This window comes from Balaenoptera musculus, chromosome 11 (genome assembly GCF_009873245.2).
Source record: "Balaenoptera musculus isolate JJ_BM4_2016_0621 chromosome 11, mBalMus1.pri.v3, whole genome shotgun sequence".
NCBI classification, from domain to species: Eukaryota; Metazoa; Chordata; class Mammalia; order Artiodactyla; family Balaenopteridae; genus Balaenoptera; species Balaenoptera musculus.
The window spans coordinates 44424075-44441288 of NC_045795.1; the positions used below are offsets into that span (position 1 = coordinate 44424075).

Genomic DNA, 17214 nt, shown 5'->3' on the forward strand with positions numbered 1-17214 from the left:
AGGGGGCATGGGTTCGATCCCTAGTCCGATCGCACATGCCTCGCAGGATGGCCAAAAAAAAAAAAGACTGTCCAGTGGGTCTGTCACTGGGTAACTTCCTGTTTTTCTCCTTTTTGGTGCTGGTGGGGATGGTGGAGGATGTATCGTAAGCCCCAGGGTGCCTCAGTGTTACTTGTGGGTCGGTGGGCATTACAACTCTCTCTCATTCTGTTCCTAGGGCCATTCTGTCATTGAAGGTGACTCTTCCCCCTCCTCAGCCCGAGGCAACCAGTACACTACTTTCTGTCTCTGTGTTTTTTGCCTTTTCCAGACATTTCATTAAATGGAATCCTACAATATGTGGCCTTCTGCAAAAAGATTCTTTCACTTACCATGATGTTTTCAAGGCTTATGCATGTTGTGACATATGTCAGTACTTCATCCTTTTTATTGCCAAGTAATATTCCATTGTATGGACATATGCCACTTTCTGTTTATCAGTTCAGTTAGTGGACACTTGGGTTGTTTTCACTTTTTGACTGTTGTGAATAATGCTAATATAAACAAATGTACAAGTCTTTGTGTGGTCATACTTTTTCACTTCTCTAATGAGTTAATTGTTGGGCCATATGGTTATCATCTTTAAGTTTTTGAAGAACTACCAAATTGTTATCCATCACAGTGTACCAGCTTACTTTCCCACCAACAATGTTCCAGTTTCTTCACATCCTTGCCAACACTTATTATCTGTCTTTTAAAATAGCCATCCTAGTGGGTACCAATGAAGTGGTATCTTATTGTGGTTCTACTTTTTTTATGTATACAAATTTGTATGGTATGTTTTGATTTAATATAACTGGAAATATAATGGTAAAAAGGAATTGAGTACTTCCCAGACATCCTATTTCCCATTCCTTCCCCTAGTTTGTAGAAGTTATTTGCAAATATGCTATACTTTTGCAATAGGTATATTCCAATAAAATTTTATGTAGAATCACAGTTTTTGTTCTATTGAGCAAACAGTTTAAACAAGCTTATTTTGAATCCACTTATAACTCACAGTTGAACTAAAGCTTCTTAGAGTTCTTCAGGTAGGGGTCATTTGTATAAATTGGTTGGTAGTAAATGCTTTTAGTGCTCTTATTTGGAACCTTCTAATTGGAATGCAAAGTGTCATAGTGGGTGTTACCTTCTGCATGGCTCTCACCAAAATAAAATGGGGTGAGGAGTAGTGGAAAGAGCATAGGATTTACCACCACAGCTATAAAGCTGGGTGTGGATGGTAGCTTTGTCTCTTCTGAGGGTACAACTTGGAGGGGAGTGATAATTTTGTTGACTTATGTAAACTTCAGTTTTCTCATTTGTAAATAATGAAAATAGTACTTCACGGGGTTATTGTAAGGATTAAGTGGAAAAGCACATTTGAACCATAAGGTGGTGCTTGACATATGCTCAGTATAAATGTAAATTTCCTATCCCTCCTCCTGTTGCATTTCATAAGCAACTACACAAACTATTTTGATATCCCTAATGTTAATGATAGTAAATTTAAGAAGACACAATACAACTTTTAAGGCTATTACTCTAAAGACCATTAACAAGAAGTTACATTATATTTATACACAGCACACATACAGTTATACATACACATATAAATGTACACTTAAAAATATTTCCGATTTGGGAATAGAGGAGACTCTTAGCCAAGTTTGGAAACCTGGACTCTAGAAAAGACATACCTGTTTGTATCAGAATTTTAAGGTGACCATATACTAAATTAATAGATGTTTGATGAAGACTATTTGAGAAATGGAGGATGAGACAGAGTTAGTTTTGATAACAGAGAATGGATACAAGTTGACCAGAGGGGAAAAAACAAAAACAATCAAAACATGAGGCTGGAATGGAATAAGCAGTGCACAGAATTGTATGAATAAATGCTCACACTCACTAGTAGACAGGAAAGGCAAATTAACATAACACACATCTGTAAGACTGCAAACATGAAAATAAGATCTGTAATCGCTATTGTGCCAGACTCACTCAGTGCTAGAGAATCGGAATTCGTAGAGCCTTTTTGAGAAGCAGTTACACAATATCTTTTAATATTCAAATAATAAACCTTTTAACCCAATGCGGCCAATCCTGATAATGAGAGAAAAGCACTATTTAATGAGGATATATAGTCAACAATATTTACAAAACCATTGTTTACAGTGGCAAAAAAAAAAAAACGCCTGGAAATGAATAGTTGACTAAATCTCAGTAGATCCACACCATGGAGTAGTTTGTAGCCATTAAGAAGAATAAAGTAGAGCGACACCAGTTGATTTTTAGGGATTTCCATTAGTTATTGTGGAATAAGAAAACTAAGAGGCAGAAGAATCTGTAAGATGACAATATTTGATAAAACAATGGCAATTCCCCTTGTGTATTTATTTTTGTATGGAGAAATTTATGGAAGAATACATATTTGTAAACGTAGGTTATATTGCAGAGTAGAGTGAGCAAAGCAAAACATAAGAAAAAGTATATGTGATATGAAAACATTTATGCATTTATATAATATTGCATATAGATGTATATATAAAAAGAAAAATGTATAGAAAGCAAATGTACTTGTATGTTTATTGTCACAGAAAGATGGTAATAATTTGTTTTTAAGGAAATAATTTAAAATTTCATATATGGGACTTCATTTATGACAAAAAAATCCACAGTTCACACTCAGGGAAGAAAAGTTTTCATGTTAAAAACTGATACAAAATATTCCAAATAAACAGGAAAATTTGAAAGTTGATTTAAGAAATTGAATATTGATTTTAGTTGTCTATAATAAAGCTTTGCCTTATATTTTAGGAAGCTGCAGATGATGGACATAAAAACAACCTTCTTCCTCAGATTATTCAGTGTTTTGCGTGTCCAAATTGCTTCCTTCTTTTTAGCAGCAAGGATGAGTGTTTGAAGCATATGTCTGGAAAGAATCATTTCCATCAGAGTTTTAAACTGGGTGGTATGTTAATACTCTCTTTTGCTGAAAATTATTAAACTACTTTAACCTTTGCTGATTTACCATACTTCTCAGATAATTCTTGAGGTAACTTATCTTCACATTAGTTTTGAGAACCATGAAAACAAAAGATTTTTATCTCATTTTTAATTTTTCATAAAAGATTCTCATTATTTACTTGCACCTAAGGGTAAGGTTTACTTTGAGGAATGAAGAGAAACTTGGGAAGAAAACATTTATGCAGGATAATGTTTTTGTATATCCATTGGGAAGTTGGGTGTTTCTCTGCATTTAAGACTCAAATTTTAACTTGAGCATGAGTTCAGCATCCATTGCACTTAATTGAGGCTAGAAAACGACTTCTCTTAGATTTTTATCACATAAATAACCATCTTCTTTTACTTACCTCACCTGATGTTGAGAAAGGCAAAGGGGAGGAAGGCCGGGTCACTCTACTCAGATCTTTGCAAGTCATAGTTCATTTTGTCTTTCAGATGACAAGGGAATGGCACAGCCAATATCATTTCCATCTTTTGCAAAGAAACTTTTGATCTCTCTGTGCAAAGATGTTCCATTTCAAGTTAAGTGTGTGGCCTGCCACCAGACACTGCGTTCCCACATGGAGCTCACTGCCCATTTCAGGTTTGTACGGGGCTAGTCTTGGGCTGTAAGATTCCCGCCCAATAAGCTCCTCACCAGCCAGAGGACTCAACAAATACTTTTCTATTCTGTGTTTCTCTCCTTCTAAAATGAGAGTGTATATTTGCCTGGACATTACCCAAACTTAGCATAATGAAAGAAGTGAGAGGTGTGAGAAAAGTGGATATATTGATGTTGCTGTGAACATAAAACAAGCTAACAGTTCTAAGTTCTGCATGTGCTGTTGAGGGCTGTGCCTGGAGGAGGAGAGGGTTAAGATAGAACCTTGGCTTTGAGTCAACCAGCATGGAAAGTATCACAACCAAGTGAAAAATTACATGTCAGTGAAAGGCCAAGTTTGTCAAACAATCAAGTATCCTTTTTTTGTCTTTACAATGGAAATTATCAAGCACTATACAAAAGTAAGGAGAATCGTATAATGAACCCCAGTGTACCTTTCACCAGGCTTCAGTAGTTATCAACACATGCCAGTCGTGTTTTATTTATACTCTCATCCCCACAAGTTCTTATTTTGAAGCAAATCTTGTCATTTTATCTGTAAATACTTCAATATATATCTATGAATGATAAGCACTCCTTTTTTTTAAAGAAAAATAACTAATACCATTATCACACTTTAAAAAACTAGTTTTTTAAATATCATCAAACACCTAGTCAGTTATCAAATTTCCCTGATTACTTCATGAAGTTTTTTACATTTGGTTTGTTGGAATCATAATTCAAAGTCTGTACTTTGCATTTAGATGCTCTGTCTCTTAGGTCTTTTTTTCCCCATTATTTCTTTAAAATGCATTAAAATTGTATCACACTACTAAGTGATACAATTGCGTTTGTTTAAGTAGAACAATTGTTTTCACAAACCTTCAAGTAAAATATGTTTTCAAAAAACAGAAGCAGTGGAGTATAATCACTCTGTATATACTCAGTATAATTATTGATGTTAACAGTCCTGGTTCTGACTTATATTTCATGAGTTCATATCCTGGTTCTGCCTTTTATTTTTATTCCTAATTTTTTTTTATGGAAAATTTCAACTGTGTGAAAGTCAGCTGAATAGTATAATAAACCTCCATTTACCAGTTTTAATAATAATCAACACTGCCATTCTTCTTTTATTTATATATCTGTATGCTCCTTACTGCCCTTAATTATTTTTTACAGTTCTTTGTTTCTGAGATACAATTTCGATTTATTGAAGTATACAAATCTTAACCTTTATGATTTTGACTACTGGATACATCTGTTAACCCACACTTTTACCATCCTGTGTTACCTCTCCATGGAAAGTTCCATTGTTCCCTTCCTGGTCACTTCCCACCCTCTCACCCCCAGGCAGTCTATTCTGATTCTTTTTCCACCTTACGTTGGTTTTATCTCCTCTAGGACTTTATGTAAATGGAGTCATATATAGTATGCACTCTTTTGTTTTTGTCATAATATCTGTAAGATTCATCCATATTGTTTAGTACATTGTTCCTTTTTATTTGTGAGTAGTATTCTATTGTATGAATATAGCACAATTTGTTTATTCATTCTTATGTTGATGGACAGATTTTAGCTAGTGTGAATAAAGCTGCTGTGTACATTTTATACAAGCCTTTTTATAGACATAGGTTTCATTTCTCTTGGATGAATATCTAGGAGTGGAATTGCGGGATCAAAGAGTAGGTGTGTATTTAATTTTATAAGACACTACTAGACATTTTCTCAAAGCGTTTGCACTGGTGCACATTCCTACCAGCCAGGTGTGAGAGTTCCAGTTCCTCCATATCCTTGCCAAGGTTTGCTGTTGCCAGTCTGTTTCATTTTAGTTGTTCTTTTGAGAGTCTCACTGTGGTTTTAATCTGGATTTCCCTAATGAACAATGATGTTGGACACTTTCTTTAGTATAAAAGCAACCATGGGCATGGCATTTTCCTGACGTAAAATCAGTTCGTTCTAGGTACAGGGTTGTTGAGAGTCTCACTGTAGTGCTCCTCTGTACTGTTTAATTACCGCAGAGAAGTTAATTACTTGCTTGTCTCATGATGTTCCTATCAGTGCATTTGATATAGTTTTTACTTGTCTAAAATTTGTCTGAATTTTTAAAAAATTTTTTGATTCTAGTTTTACCCTTTGGTATATGGATTAGAAACAGATAAAGTATAGGTAATGGTCAGGTAGATAGAATATTATTATATCATCTGCAACTTTATTTATTTTTTTAAAATTTATTTTATTTATTTTTGGCTCTGTTGGGTCTTCGTTGCTGCACGCAGGCTTTCTCTAGTTGCCGCGAGTGGGGGCTACTCTTTGTTGAGGTGCACAGGCTTCTCATTGCAGTGGCTTCTCTTGTTGCGGAGCACGGGCTCTAGGAACGCGGGCTTCAGTAGTTGTGGCACGCAGGCTCTAGAGCGCAGGCTCAATAGTTGTGGTGCACAGGCTTAGTTGCTCCGCGGCATGTGGGATCTTCCTGGACCAGGGCTTGAACCCATGTCCCCTGCATTGGCAGGTGGATTCTTAACCACTGTGCCACCAGGGAAGCCCTGCAACTTTATTGAAAAACAATTTTTAGTGCTTATGTATACATTGTTTACTTTATAATTCCTACAATAAAAAGCAGAGATACTATATTTAGAAAATACTTATGAGTTTATTTTTTTGTCCAATTTAGAGTTCGTTGTCGAAACGCTGGTCCTGTAGCTCTAGCTGAGAAGAGCATTGCTCAGGTGGCAGAGAAATTCCTACTGAGAGGTTATTGTCCACATTGCAACCATGTCTTTGTGGATGAAACCAGTACCCGGAATCACAAGCAGAGTTCAGGACACAAAGTCCGAGTCATTAACTCAATGGAAGAATCAGTCTTACTTTATTGCCACAGCAGTGAAGGGAACAAACCCCCTTCTGACTTGCACCTGTTGCAAGATCAGTCAAAATTTTCATCACTTAAAAGAAATATGTCCGTTCGGGAATCTAGCTCACAAGATTGCAGCACTGTTCCAAAAAAGAAGATTAATTTAGGAGATAAAAGCCATGGGGGTATGGTTTGTGTTCAGAAGGAAAAGTCACTTGTTAAAACCTGGTTTTGTGAATGCCAGCAACGCTTCCCAAGTGAAGAAGCAGTAGAAAAGCACGTTTTCTCAGCAAACACAATGTGTTATAAGTGTGTGGTCTGTGGGAAGGTGTGTGAAGATTCAGGAGTCATCCGTTTACATATGAGCCGCGTTCATGGAGGGGCACATTTAAATAACTTTCTTTTCTGGTGTCGGACGTGCAAAAAGGAGTTGGCAAGGAAAGAGGCTATAATGGGCCATGTGACTGAGTTTCATAACGGACACAGGTATTTTTATGAGACAGATGAGGTAGAAGGTGACACTTTGCCGTCATCCTCTACAACTTTGGTGAATGATCTGACTGCTGATAATCCTTCTTCAACTATTACTATTCTTGATCGTTCCCCAGCAACCAGTCCTCCAAGCGGTAAATGGCAATGCCGAATTTGTGAAGATATGTTTGACTCCCAAGAATGTGTAAAACAACACTGCATGTCTTTAGCAAGTCACCAGTTTCATAGGTATAGCTGCGCCCATTGCAAAAAGACTTTTCACAAGATGGAAACACTGTATCGGCATTGCCAAGATAAGCATGACAACGAAATAAAGATGAAGTATTTCTGTGGGCTTTGTGATCTGATCTTTAATGTGGAAGAAGCGTTTTTGAGTCATTATAAGGAGCACCACAGCATAGACTATGTATTTGTGTCAGAAAAAACGGAAACTTCCATTAAAACCGAGAGTGATTTTCCGGTTATAGAGACCGGTAACCTGATGACGTGCGGCTGCCGGGAGAGCTACCTCTGCAAAGTCAACAGAAGGGAGGACCACGCTCGCTGTCTGCAGACCCTTCTGGGCCAGGGCCGCCTGTGGTTCCGCTGCGGCGCATGCTCGGCCACGGCGCAGGCCACGGATGACATGCTGGCACACGTGCGCCAGGCGCACGCAGAGCAGGAGGTCGCGGGGGGCGCGCCGTGGTGCCTGATCAAGTGCGGCACCTGCACCAAAACCTTCCAGGACCCCGAGAGCGCGCAGCAGCACTTTCACGGGAAACACTGCTTCCTGCGGGAGCCCAGCGTGGCCCGCTTCGGGCCTGAGCAGACGAGCCCGTACACGTTTGCTGCCAGTTCTTCCCGTGCAGAGAGAAAGCTGAGACAGGCAGCAAGCTGTCCACAAACTTCAGACCCGGAGAGAGGAGCCGAGACTGACGTGAGCTGTCAGAGTGCAGGTACGGCTCTACAACCCTGACATCCGTACACGTTTCCCGTTTCCGTTTAGAAGCACGCGCATGTGTAGCCACCCTCTTTGCTCCTAGGGAGCCAGTGTTGAAGCCCGGACGTGATGGGCTGATACGTTAGCCAGTTAGTTACCGCGGCGTGCACTTTACCGGGAGGGATCTGTATTCCCGCTGCTTCAGGCAGCCACTCTCTCAACCTAAGGGCACAAGGAATATCTGTTACGCTAAATAATAGGTACTTTAGATAACATTTTCTTTTCTTTTCCAAAAGACATGGGAATTTTGAAAGATGAGGGAAATAGATGGTCTTTCTCAAAGTCAGATTTGAAAGTTATCCTGCACCGTACTGTCATTTAGATTTAAGTTCAATAAAAAGATAAATCAGGTGAATTCTTTTTATTTCTATTTTGACCTTATTCTATAAGTATGAGAAGTTTTAAAGGTCACTTGAGAATTTGTATTTTTTTGTTACCGTCTTCGGAAGCAAAGCTTTTACTTAGAGTTAAAATAGCAATTAGAAGTCGAGTTGTTAAGTGGTAGCAAGAAACCAGGCAGAAAACTGAGGTATGGATCCGCTTGTCTGTGCTTACTCTAGTCTTCCCTTCTTCTATGATAAGATTAAGGAAGTCTAGAAGAGTGCAGTGTTTTCATTTTGTTTAGAAGTAAATTGTTTTCTTTAGAGTATAATTTTAAGTGTATATTCTTTTAAAGATTAACTCTTCATAAGTTATACAATGTCGAGTGGAAAAAATGAAGATATGTGAATATTTTGGTTCATAAAATATGTTTATGAACTACTGAGTTTTTATAGGCTTGCTCTGTAGCACATGTAGATCTCAGCATTGCCTTTAGTCACGGCATGTTTTATGTGAGAAATGATTAAATGACATACTATTGATCCATTCAACTTGATGTCAAACAGTGAAACTGTGGTCACACTATTTTATGCTCTGTTGTTTTCCTTTTGCTCTTGTGATTGCTTTTGGGGGATTTGTGTTGGTCTGTGTCTGATAGGAGGTCATTGTCGTATCTATTACTTAGTATTTTAAGAAGAAAGATAAGAAGATGGGTGGTTTGGAAATGGGAAGATGGCGTCTCTTTCTGAGGGAGTCTCTAGCAGGTGGAGTAGAAGCTATCCATTTTAAAAATAGTATAAACATTTAAGGCTTGCATTGCTACCACTCGAAACTGTAAGGCCCTGTCAAGGTGGAAGGTATGAAAGAAGGGAAGAGGAGGGAGAACAAGAGTTGCAGATGGTGGGAGGTGAGAGGCCCTGAGTTGACTGAGGAAGAGGTGTCCTTGGCGGGAGGAGCACCGGGCCCTGTTTTGCACGAGTCACAGGAGCAGCTTGTGGGCTGTCTCGTGTCTGCTCTCGGGTGTGTGAGCACAGAGCCAGAGGGCTGCTGGTGAAGCAGTTTACATTAGGAAAAGAACAAACTCCTGGTGGCGAGAACGTTCTTAGCAAGTAACCTGAAAGTTTATTTTGATGGATGATGCAAGTTTTTAGTTATTTAGCCTTAAAACTTGGTCTTCCATGTCTTCCAGTACACTAATTTTTTAAAAACTTCCTTTTATAAGTGACTTTTAAAGAAAGCCAGGATCAATGGTACATATTTGTAGAAAGGATAATCATTTCTGAAATATTCAAAATATTTCTTATCTGATATAAATGTATTGTGTCATATACAGGTTTGGATTTCACGACATGGTTTAGATAGAAGTAAATAACATGCAAGATTAATATTAAGTTGATAAATTAAAAAGTTTGTAGCTAATTCTTATCAAATTCATGTTGATGTTTCTCTCTTCTCAGATGAAGAGGTTGTTGAGCTCCCAGACTTGGATTACCTGCGAACCATGACTCACATAGTCTTTGTAGACTTTGATAACTGGTCCAACTTTTTTGGTCATCTACCAGGGAATCTTAACCAAGGAACATTTATTTGGGGCTTTCAAGGTATGGTTAATAAGGAACACATTTGAGACAACCTCCTTTTTTTCCCCCTTAGAATATGATTTGCTTTAAAAGGACTCCTTTTGAACCTTCCTGAATAGAAGATAGGAACATAATTGGATTTTGTCACTTTGCATTATAGTTACTCTGCTAGAATATTTTTCTCTTTACATTTCTCTGCAGTAAATATTCGCTCTATTTGGTGACCCACAGTTTGTGGATCTTTAGACACAGATTGAAAGAGCCTTTATTCAATACCTGCAATGCGCCAGATACTGTACTTGGTACTAATGCATGCTTACTGATTGTTATAATTTTCTCCCTTTAAAATATAAGGAAGTAGGCTGAGAAGTTTATTTTTTACAAAGTACAGAAATAATAAATAGTAGAGTTAGCTTTCAAACTTGGGCCTCATGGCTACAGGACTAGTGTGTTTTCAACATAACTGCCTCCTCAGTTCATCCTTACTGTTCATAAATGTGCATCTTCACATAAATCTCCCTTCCAAGTACTAACCAGGCCCAACCCTGCTTAGCTTCCGAGATCAGATGAGATCGGGTGCATTCAGGGTGGTATGGCCGTAGTCTAAATCTCTTTACAAACCATTGACCAAACCTGGGAGAGAGACTCCTCTTTGATTAACTGAAGTTTAGTACAGTGAGCCTCTGATGTACAGGCATCCCTAGGAGATACTGCGGGTTCAGTTCTAGACCACTGCAAGTCACATAAATTTTTTGGTTTTCCAGTGCATATAAAAGTTATGTTTATACTATACCGTGGTCTATTAAGTGAGCAACAACATTATGTCTAAAAGAAGTCTTAATTAAAACATACCTTGGGACTTGCCTGGTGGCACAGTGGTTAAGAATCCGCCTGCCAATGCAGGGAACACAGGTTCGAGCCCTGGTCCAGGAAGATCCCACATGCCGCGGAGCAATTAAGCCCATGTGCCACAACTACTGAGCCTGCACTCTAGAGCCTGCGAGCCACAACTGTTGAGCCCGAGTGCCACAACTACTGAAGCCTGCGCCTAGAGCTCATGCTCTGCAACAGGAGAAGCCACTGCAATGAGAAGCCCGCTCACTGCAACAAAGAGTAGCCCCCGCTCACCGCAGCCAGAGAAAGCCGGCACGCAGCAACGAAGACCCAACTCAGCCAAAAAAAAAAACACAAAGAAAAAAAACAAAAAAACCCCTTATTGCTAAAAAATGCTAACCATCACCTGAGCCTTCAGTGAGTCATAATCTTTCTGCTAGGGGAGGGTCTTGCCTCCATGCTGATGGCTGCTGACGGATCAGTCTGGGGGTTGTTGAAGGCTGGGGTGGCTGCAGCAGTTTCTTAAAATAAGACAACAATGAAGTTTGCTGCATCGGTTGACTCTTCCTTTCATGAACGATTTCTCTGTAGCATGCAATGGTGTTTGATAGCATTTTACCCACAGTAGAACTTCTTTCAGAATTGGAGTCAGTCTTCTCAAACCCTGCTCCTGTGTTATCAGCTAAGCTTATGTAATATTCTAAACCCTTTGTTGTCATTTCAACAATCTTCACAGCATCTTCACCAGGAGTGCGTTCCTTCTCAAGAAACCACTGTCTTTTGGCTCATCCTTAAGAAGCAACTCCTCATCCATTCAAGTTTTATCCTGAGATTGCAGCAATTCAGTCACATCTTCAGGCTCCAGTTCTAATTCTAGTTCTCTTGCTGTTTCCACCACATTTGCAGTTCCTTTGTCTACTGAATTCTTGAACCCCTCAAAGTCATCCATGAGGGTTGGAATCAACTTCTTCCAAACTCCTGTGGATGTTGATATTTTTGCCTTCTTCCCATCTTCCAATCATGAATGTCCTTCATGGTATTTAGAATGGTGAATCCTTTCTAGAAGATTTTCAATTTACTTTGCCCAGATCCATCAGAGGAATCACTATCTATGGCAGCTGTAGCCTTACAAAATTTATTTCTTAAATAATAAGACTTGAAAGTCAAAATTGCTTCTTGATCCATGGGCTACAGAATGAATATTGCATTAGGAGACATAAAAACAAAATGAATCTCATTGTACATCTGCATCAGAGCTCTTGGGTGACCAGGTGCATTGTCAATGAGTAATATTTTGAAAGGATTCTTCTGAGCAGTAGGTCTGAAAAGTAGGCTTAAAATATTCAAGAAACCATATTATAAACAGGTGTGCTGTCATCCAGGCTTTGTTGTTCCATTTATAGCGCATAAGCAGGGTCAATTTAGCTTAATTCTTTTTCTTTCTTTTTTTAAAAAATAAATTTATTTATTTATTTGTTTATTTATTTTTGGCTGCATCGGGTCTTTGTTGCTGCGTGCGGGCTTTCTCTAGTTGTGGTGAGCAGGGGCTACTCTTCGTTGCAGTGCATGGGCTTCTCATTACAGTGGCTTCTCTTGTTGCAGAGCAGAGGCTCTAGGCACACGGGCTTCAGTAGTTGTGGCATGCGGGCTCAGTAGTTGTGGTTCGCGGGCTCTAGAGCACAGGCTCAGTAGTTGTGGCTCACGGGCTTAGTTGCTCCGCAGCATGTGGGATCTTCCGGACCGGGGATTGAACCTGTGTCCCCTGCATTGGTAGGCGGATTCTTAACCACTGCACCACCAGGTAAGTCCTAGCTTAATTCTTAAGGGCCCTAGGATTTTCAGAATGGTAAATGAGCACTGGCTTCAAGTTAAAGTCACCAGCTGCATTAGCCCCTAACAAGAGAGTCAGCGTGTCCTTTGAAACATTGAAGCCAGGCATTGACTTCTCTCTATCTGTGAAACTGCTAGATGGCATCTTCTTCCAATAGAAGGCTGTTTTGTCCACACTGAAAATCTGTTGTTTAGTGCAGCCACCTTCATGAATTATCTTAGGAATTACTTTCTGGACAACTTGCTGCAGCTTCTACATCAGCACTTGCTGGTTCATCTTGCACTTTAATGTCATGGAGATGGCTTCTTTCCTTAAACCTCATGAACCAACCTCTGCTAGCTTCAGACTTTGCTTCTGCAGCTTCCTCACCTCTCTCAGTCTTCATAGAATTGAAGGCAGTTAGGGCCTGGCTGTGGATTGGGCTTTGGCTTAAGGGAATGTTGTGGTCGTTTGATTTTCTATCCAGAGACTCAGACTTTCTCCATTCAGCAATAATGTTTGTTTCACTTTCTTATCATTCATTTGTTCACTGCAGTAGCACTTTTAATTTCCTTCAAGAACTTTTCCTTTGCATTCACAGCTTGGGTAACTTTGTGGTGCAAGAGGCCTAGCTTTCAGCCTGTCTTGGCTTTTTTTTTTTTTTTTTTAAACTTTGGGTTTATTTATTTATTTATGGCTGTGTTGGGTCTTCGTTTCTGTGCGAGGGCTTTCTCTAGTTGCGGCAAGTGGGGGTCGTTCTTCATCGCGGTGCGCAGGCCTCATTATCGCGGCCTTGTTGCGGAGTACAGGCTCCAGACGCGCAGGCTCAGTAATTGTGGCTCACGGCCCAGCTGCTCCGCAGCATGTGGGATCCTCCCCAGACCAGGGCTCGAACCCGCGTCCCCCGCGTTGCAGGCAGATCCCCAACCACTGCGCCACCAGGGAAGCCCTGTCTTGGCTTTTGACATGCCTTCCTCACTAAGCTTAATCATTGCTAGCTTTTGATTTTAAAAAGCGTGAGACTCTTCCTTTCACTTGAACACTTAGAGAGGCCATTGTAGGGTTATTAATTGGCCTAATTTCAATATTGTGTCTCGGGAAAAGGGAGGCCAGAAGGGAGGGGAGAAAGACAGGGGAAGGGCCAGTCCGTTGTAGCAGTCAGACACACACAACATTTATCAGTTAAGTTTGCCATCTTGTATGGGCATGGTTCATGCACTCCCAACAATTACACTAGTACATCAAAGATCACCATAACAACTAAAATAATGATGGAAAAGTTTGAATATTGCGAATATTAACAAAATGTGACACCAAGTTAACAAATGCTGTTGGACAAATGACGTTGATGAGCTCCCTCAATGCAGGTTGCCACAAACCTTCAATTTGTAAAAAACACAGTATCTGCAAAGCACAGTAAAGCAAAGTGCAGTGAAACAAGATTGCATTCCATGTTTGACAGAAGCCGCATATAAAGAGAGGATTAGGATTTAAGATAGAAACATGTTGACCTGGATAGGTAGTCAGTACAACCTCTTAGTAAGTCCAACTTTCCTGATTGCCCATCATTTTATTCACTGAGCAGCCTTGACATATTTGTAAAAAAACCAATAATGCATAATTCAACGTAGAACAAACAGTCAGTCAAACAGACTTTTCACGCACATTACTTTTGATTCTTCTTAACATCCTGTGAGTTTTCAGGATTATAGGCCAGATTGGGAAGTCGGTCTACTTCCCCAAGATTTAAGCAACAACCTGGTGATACCTGCACGAGAACTGCCTTGTTCTGCCTTCTAATCTGGTACTTTTCCTCTAGAAACATTTTTTTCTAGTATTTGTTTTTCCTTATAGAGTTTTCAGTTGTATCTAGTGTTCTGTTCTTTTTCTCTTGTTTGACTCATCATTTATGCCTTTTCTAAACATAATAGGAGGAAACACCAACTGGAAGCCTCCTGTCGACTGTAAGATCTATAATTACCTGAACAGGATTGGATGCTTCTTCCTTCATCCTCGCTGTAGTAAAAGAAAAGATGCTGCTGATTTTGCCATATGTATGCATGTGAGTCATTGTTTTATTCAAAATCGAATGTGAAACTAGGACCCATTTGGATTTTTTTCCCTCTTGAATCATAATGACACTGTAGATTCCTTTTCAGTGCTGTGCTTTTTGTTTAAAACCTTTTGCATCAGGCTCTACTTATGACTGTTGAGGGCAGGAACCCATAGCATGTGTTTACTGCTTCATCCCCAGTTCCAACAGACTCTCAGCTACTCATAGTAGACCCTCAGCTATTTCTAGAATAAATTATCAGGAGATGACACTTCTTGACGCATGAGACACTTTCACATTTTAACATCTCGGAAATGGGGGGGCACCATAGCAGTCACTGTTGGCCCAGATGGAATTTGCATTTGCTTCTGTCTCTGCTAGTCACCTGGAGAAACAACCCACCTGAGACCCAGTTTAAATGAAATTCTCTGCTTAAGGGTTTCTGTGTCACACTGATACTCTGCAAACTTGTTGACTGCTGCTTATGTTTTAAATCACAAGATAGTTTCTTTTTCCATCTAGCCAGTGCTAAGATTGAGTTATGCAAATTACTTTGCGTACCTTTTCTCTATGGCAGATTCATTTTTTATTTACCCTCAGGTTGAGCGCGTAGCCCTATTAGTGTTCCACCTTTATGTGGGGGCCTCCTGTTATACTCCTTTTGGCTTTTTCTTTCTTTCTTTCTTAGTGGCATATAAAAGAGCTTATCTTATAATTGACAGCATTTTATATTTGATTAAATATGGTATATTTCATTTATGAACAAGGTCTTTATATCATACTTTGGTGGGAGCAAGGGAACAAGCTAAATACGCGTTTCTAGGTATGCGTTCATTCTGAAATAGCTGTAACTTGACTGGAAGCTCAGATGCTGATTTTTATCAACTTGTGCCATTTTTTCCAACTTAGGCTGGCCGTCTGGATGAACAGCTGCCCAAGCAGATTCCTTTCACCATCCTCTCAGGAGATCAAGGTTTTCTGGAGCTAGAGAATCAATTTAAGAAGACTCAGAGGCCAGCACATATACTCAACCCTCACCACTTAGAGGGAGATATGATGTGTGCTTTGTTAAATAGCATATCTGATACCACCAAAGGTATGCAGCTGCAGCCGCAGTGCAAACTGCCCAAGAGGAAGAGACTTCACTGCTGAGAGAAACCAATAAACTGCTGTCCACTAGTGCCCTGCTGCCTGCTCACTAAACTGCCACGCGCTCATGCTTCTATCGTATTTTTTCTCTTATCTCACTTTCACTTTGAGTGTATTAGAAGGAGAATGAATTCATAATATTTTAGAGCCCTTTTTTAATCTAATGGATAAAATTTATATTCATATATTTAAAATATATACTTATGGTTTGAAATATGCTAGTACAGTTTTGCAAAGCTCAGAATTCAGATCTTCATTTCATTTCTAAAATTCTAAATTTATCTTCAGTTTTTCAGAAAGCAAAGTGCTTATAGGAGAAACCAGAAAGCAATAAATGCTAATATGGCAATGCCAAAAAATAAAAAAATTAAAATTTAAGAGGTTGACAGTGACAAAATGATGCCCTGAGAGATCTTTATTGCCTTGAAGGGCTAGGCACCCCCTGTCCTACACTCTTCTCTGCCTTTCTGAGATTGTTCAATGAAAGGGCATGCTGATGTCCAATTTCACTAACCAGTATTTAAGAAAGGATGTAATTCTAGGGATCCAGATGGGTTTTTGTTTTTGTTTTGGTTTTGGTTTTTGTAATTTCTGAAATGTGGGTAGGAGAGAATAGAAGAGTAATTTTTAAATATCCTAATAATTTGCAGCCATGAATATGGTTTGAAGGTATTGATGAATGACCTCAATGAAAAACTGACTACTTTTTGGAACTTTTATTATATGCCTTTAAATTGTCCAAGTGTGCTCTCCTCCTAGCTATTTTCTTCTTTCTGCATATATAGAGCCACATTTTGATTGAAGATCTATTCTGAAGAACTTTGCTCTAACCACTCATTGTGTTGGATCAATTCACTTCTGCAAAGTTAGGAACCGTTAAGCTACTGGCACAATTGTGCTCTTTAAAGAAAAATCAGCTGTTTTGCATATTTATGTCATGCTTTAGTACTGAATTTTGTCTTCCTATTCTGTAGTTTCTGTTTTCATTCACTTGCTTTTTCTGTCTGTGGCAGGTTTTTTTCTTTTCTTCCTTTTCTTAAATTTTTTAATTAATTTTTTTTATTGGAGTATAGTTGATTTACAATGTTGTGTTAGTTTCTGCTGTACAACAAAGTAAGTCAGTTATACATATATCCACTCTTTTATTTATTTATTTATTATTTTAAAAATATTTATTTATTTGTCTGTGTGGGGTCTTAGTTGTGACGTGTGGGATCTTCATTGCAGCGTACAGGCTTCTCTCTAGTTCTCTAGTTGCGGTGCGTGGGCTTCTCTCTAGTTGTGGCGTGCGGGTTTTCTCTCTCTAGTTGTGGCCCATGGGCTCCTGGGTGCGTGGGCTCTGTAGTTTGTGGCATGTGGGCTCTCTCGTTGAGGTGCGCAAGCTCAGTAGTTGTGGTGCGTGGGCTTAGTTGCCCCGTGACATGTGGAATCTTAGTTCCCCGACCAGGGATTGAACCTGCGTCCCCCACATTGGAAGGCGGATTCTTTACCATTGGACCACTGGGGAAGTCCCT

The 17214-nt window shown here is 39.4% G+C and overlaps 1 protein-coding gene across 1 annotated transcript in view; it reads left to right on the forward strand.

Moving 5' to 3' along the window:
• The window catches only part of ZNF451 (zinc finger protein 451), an 86316-nt gene that overhangs the window by 45879 nt on the left and 23223 nt on the right, over window positions 1–17214 (forward strand). The window contains exons 8-13 of the mRNA XM_036867733.1: window positions 2839–2992; window positions 3484–3631; window positions 6303–7909; window positions 9732–9875; window positions 14430–14560; window positions 15461–15647. Of these exons, the coding sequence (XP_036723628.1) occupies window positions 2839–2992; window positions 3484–3631; window positions 6303–7909; window positions 9732–9875; window positions 14430–14560; window positions 15461–15647 (2371 nt within the window). The remainder of the gene's footprint in view (window positions 1–2838; window positions 2993–3483; window positions 3632–6302; window positions 7910–9731; window positions 9876–14429; window positions 14561–15460; window positions 15648–17214) is intronic.